The 3847-nt window shown below is 33.5% G+C and overlaps 1 protein-coding gene across 1 annotated transcript; it reads right to left on the reverse strand.

Annotated features, from left to right (window-relative positions):
• Positions 1 to 2610: 2610 nt before the first annotated feature.
• Positions 2611 to 3847, reverse strand: Cbr-hsp-12.6 (the record flags this gene model as incomplete). The annotated part of the gene is made up of 2 exons (XM_002632861.1): positions 2611 to 2865; positions 3770 to 3847. The coding sequence occupies 2 exons, from the start codon at positions 3845 to 3847 to the stop codon at positions 2611 to 2613; spliced, it is 333 nt and encodes a 110-aa protein (XP_002632907.1).

Here is a 3847-nt window from a genome sequence, read left to right on the forward strand (position 1 = left end):
AAAACCACTGTCGGCGGCTTGAAAAAAGGCTGTCAGGTGCCGTGGCCTAGGTTTCTCACTGAAAATCCTCGTCCCCCGGCGGCACCTTTTTTTGAATTTTCTTCCTTTTCAACGCCGTTTTTCGGGGATTTCGAATTTTCTTTGAATTTTTTCGCAATAATATTTGAAAAATAGATAAATTTTAACACATTTTAATGCAAAAAATTTTTGGTCGGAGTCCCTCTTTAAGCCCTAATTAGAAAATTTGTTTCTATAGAAATTCGTCTGTTTCATTTCGGCTAATTATAAAGAACGGTTGGCTTGTTTTGTCAATATTGCAATACTCTCCTAACTTATTCTCATCTTTCGTGTTAGTTTTTTTCACTGTACTGTAGTCATAGGGTGTCAATATTTGACACTGTTCGCACTTTTCAATGATTCCATAAAATTGTAAAATGAATGATTTTAGCAGATTTTAAAAGATAAATGCTACATCAGAATTAGAAGATCCTCACTTTTTGATTTTCCTACAGCGGTTTTTTGACTGAAAAATAATTTGCAACTTTACTTTAGTACAACTTTTGGCTGTTTCATCTGGGCTGAATGTAAAAAAAGGCTGAAGGCCACCTACTGAAGAAGGAGTTTTCCGTATTTATTTTCTCGATTTTTGTACGTTTTCAGTCAATTTTTTCGCCATCAAAATTTTACGTTATCCGACTTTTTTGCAATGATATCGTCTTTGTAGGAATTCTGGTGTCATTCTCTTAGTTAGGTGGAATTCAATCATAAATAGGAGGTAAGAATTCCAAAAATCCATCTGTCTTTTTTTTGTTGAAAATCTTGGATATGAAATTAGAATTAATTTGGCAGTAAATCACTTTTTTATCTGTTTCATCTGGGCTAATTATGAAAACGGTTCTGGTCACCGACTAATCAAACCTTCTTTTCATGGAATTTCAAATACATGGCATTTTAAAATTATTTTTTGAATGTGCAGTATCAGTTATGTGGTTGATGTAACAGAAAAACTTTTGAAACTCGGAAACGATTATATCGTAATTTGATGATTTCATGAGTTCTGGTTTCACTCTCCTCATAGAAATTTAGCTGGAAAAAATACGTATGCATTTCAAAAGACAATATTCTTATTTTCAATATACAGTACTGGTCAATAAGATTTACAAAAAAAAACAGTTTTTTCAGTTGATTTTCGTTCATTTTGACCATTTTCGCGAGTCTGGAGTTCGCCTGTCAAGTTCCCGATCTCTTTGAAAAACTTTGAGGGTGTAAGACAGATCTAGAAACCTTCGTATTCACAGAATTTTTAGAAAATTCCAGTTTTTGAGCTATTAGCCAATTCCTGAAGAATACCTCTTTTATTCATTTTCAGTTTAAAACGGGCCAAAAAGGAAAGTCTTTCAAAAAGCTCGCTTTCTTGAAGCTCGCTCGGTTGTGTCGTGGTTCCCGAAGTAATTGGCTAGCAAATTCAAAGAAGTTTCGATTCTAATACTTTTTCAAATCCGTCACACTTAACACCATTTTTTATCTGTTTCTGCTCGTCGGTCACGACAGTTTCATATGGGCTTTTTATGGAAGTATTTTTCCTATTAGATGATTTGAACTTTTGTTTGCTTGTTTCGAAATATTAGTACACCCGAAAGATTAGAAAATATGATTTTCACTTTCGAAAACAATACTGTTTCAATTCGGGTTTTTATAAAAGACTCATCCAAGTGAACTGATCATCCAAAGTCAAACAAAATCTCTTTCTTGTATAATTTTTTGCTAGAAACTTTGAAATTCGTGACACAACCCAGAGCCTAAGCTTGCAAACTCATTCGGATCCTCAAACATTGGTCATTGCTTCAACAGTATTTCCATTCTGATACTATTTCAAGTCCATCACATTTGACACAATTTTTTTTCTGTTTCATATGGGCTATTTATAGAAATATGTTCCCATTGACTGAATTGAATCTTTTGTCTGCTTTGAAATATTAGTATACCCGATAGAATAGGATCTCCATTTTCAAAAACAGAATCATCCGAATGAACGGGTCATCCGAAAATTATCTAACAAAATATCTTTTCCACTTTAATTTTTTTGTCTGAAACTTTGAAATTCGTGACACAATCCAAAGCCGGAGCTAGCTAATTCGGTTCCTTAATAATTTGTCCAGATGCTTCAACAGAATTACCATTCTGATACTTTTCCAAGTCTAGCACATTTGAAACAATTTTCTCTGTTTCATTTGGGCTGTTTACGGAAGTATTTTTTTCTATTTACTGATTGTTGAATTGTGACCGTATCGAAATACTGGAATACCTTAAAGCTTAAAAATATGGCTTTGGGAGTGTCCCAAAAAAAACTGTTCAGATCGTTCTTTTATAAAAGCTGGTCACCTGGAAAATGTTTCTTTAAGCCTCAACAAAGTAAAAAATAAAGAACATTTGAAGAATTCTTATCTAAAATTCATTTTTTGTCAGAAACATGGTATGTACATTCGTTTATTTACAAAAGAGGAGTTATATATTTTTTACAGAATCGATTTCCGGAAATCACAAAGTATATATTTTTCACACAAACAAAGAAATAATTGTCATGGCAGTTGACTAGTCCATCCTGCTGCTCTAATGCATTTTTCTTCCATGAATATGAAGGATTCCATTGGAGTCCAAGTTGCTCTTGATGGTCTTCATGTCGACATTTTTGGGAAGTCTGTAGCAACGAGTGATATTACGGGAGACGTCTCCAAAGTTGTCCTTCTTCACAACGTGTTCCATATGGATCTCCAAAAGTTCTCCAATATTCTTCACTTCGATTTCCTTTGGAAGGAAGTGATGGGCTTCGAGACCCACTTCGAAGTGATCATCGTCGTCGAGGACCTGGAATTAGAGGAAATATAATGATGGTACTGAAATTTAACAAAGAATTATAGATATTTCTAGAAGTTCCAAAACAGTTATTTTTGTAAACCCCCAATATTATGTCATTTTCAGAGAGACAAGTCTGAGGAACAATCCTTTTCAAACTGATTCAACCAGTTAGCAAAAATGTTATTAAAAATTCTAGTATTTTTAAGATATTGTAGTTAGCCTTATTTGTGTGTGCAATATTCAAAAGTTGTCTTCACTAGAAAAACGAAATTCGAAATAGCTCAATGACAGAAATAATTTTAAGTCGGCCAAATTAAGGCTAGATGGCTCAAAAGAAAGAAAGACAGTTATACTTTCTAGAACTTTCGAAGCAGTGATTTTTGTTAAAAACTCGATGGACCCCTATATTGTCAAGTTCAAGCTCAGTTATCTCAATTCCTATGCAAGATATCAAAACCGTGTTAACTGACAAAAGACTTCCAAAATTATGCTAAACATTGTATCAATTTACAATTTTTTTATATCTCTGACAGGAACCGAGAAATACTAGATCAAAGTTAAAAGTAAGGGGCCCTTCTAAAGACCTCAAAAATTGTTTAAATTGGTTGAGAAAGTGTTATCAAAACTTCTAGAACTATTTTCAAGAAACTTTGGCTATTAGAATCTTAAAAACTTCTCTTTTTTAGAAAAATTCAATTCAGAAAAGCCAAAAGTTAATACATATATAGCGACTAGATGACTAAATGGATTGTGTGCCTCAGCCTTTACAAACTTAATGAATCAGCAATTTTTTCTTCAGAATACACCAAATATATTGGATACTGTCAAAGCATGATGTTCTAATATCATTCACATGAAGCGGAAAATTCTGAAACTCCAGATTTCCAAATAAATTTGAACTACAGTAACTCACATTAACAACTCCATCTCCTTTTTGGAGTGGCCAGTCCCACTTGGTCCCTTGGTCATGGTCAACTGCAATGTTCATCAT

The sequence above is a fragment of the Caenorhabditis briggsae genome (assembly GCF_000004555.2).
Source record: "Caenorhabditis briggsae complete genome, chrIV, whole genome shotgun sequence".
Taxonomy (NCBI): Eukaryota; Metazoa; Nematoda; class Chromadorea; order Rhabditida; family Rhabditidae; genus Caenorhabditis; species Caenorhabditis briggsae.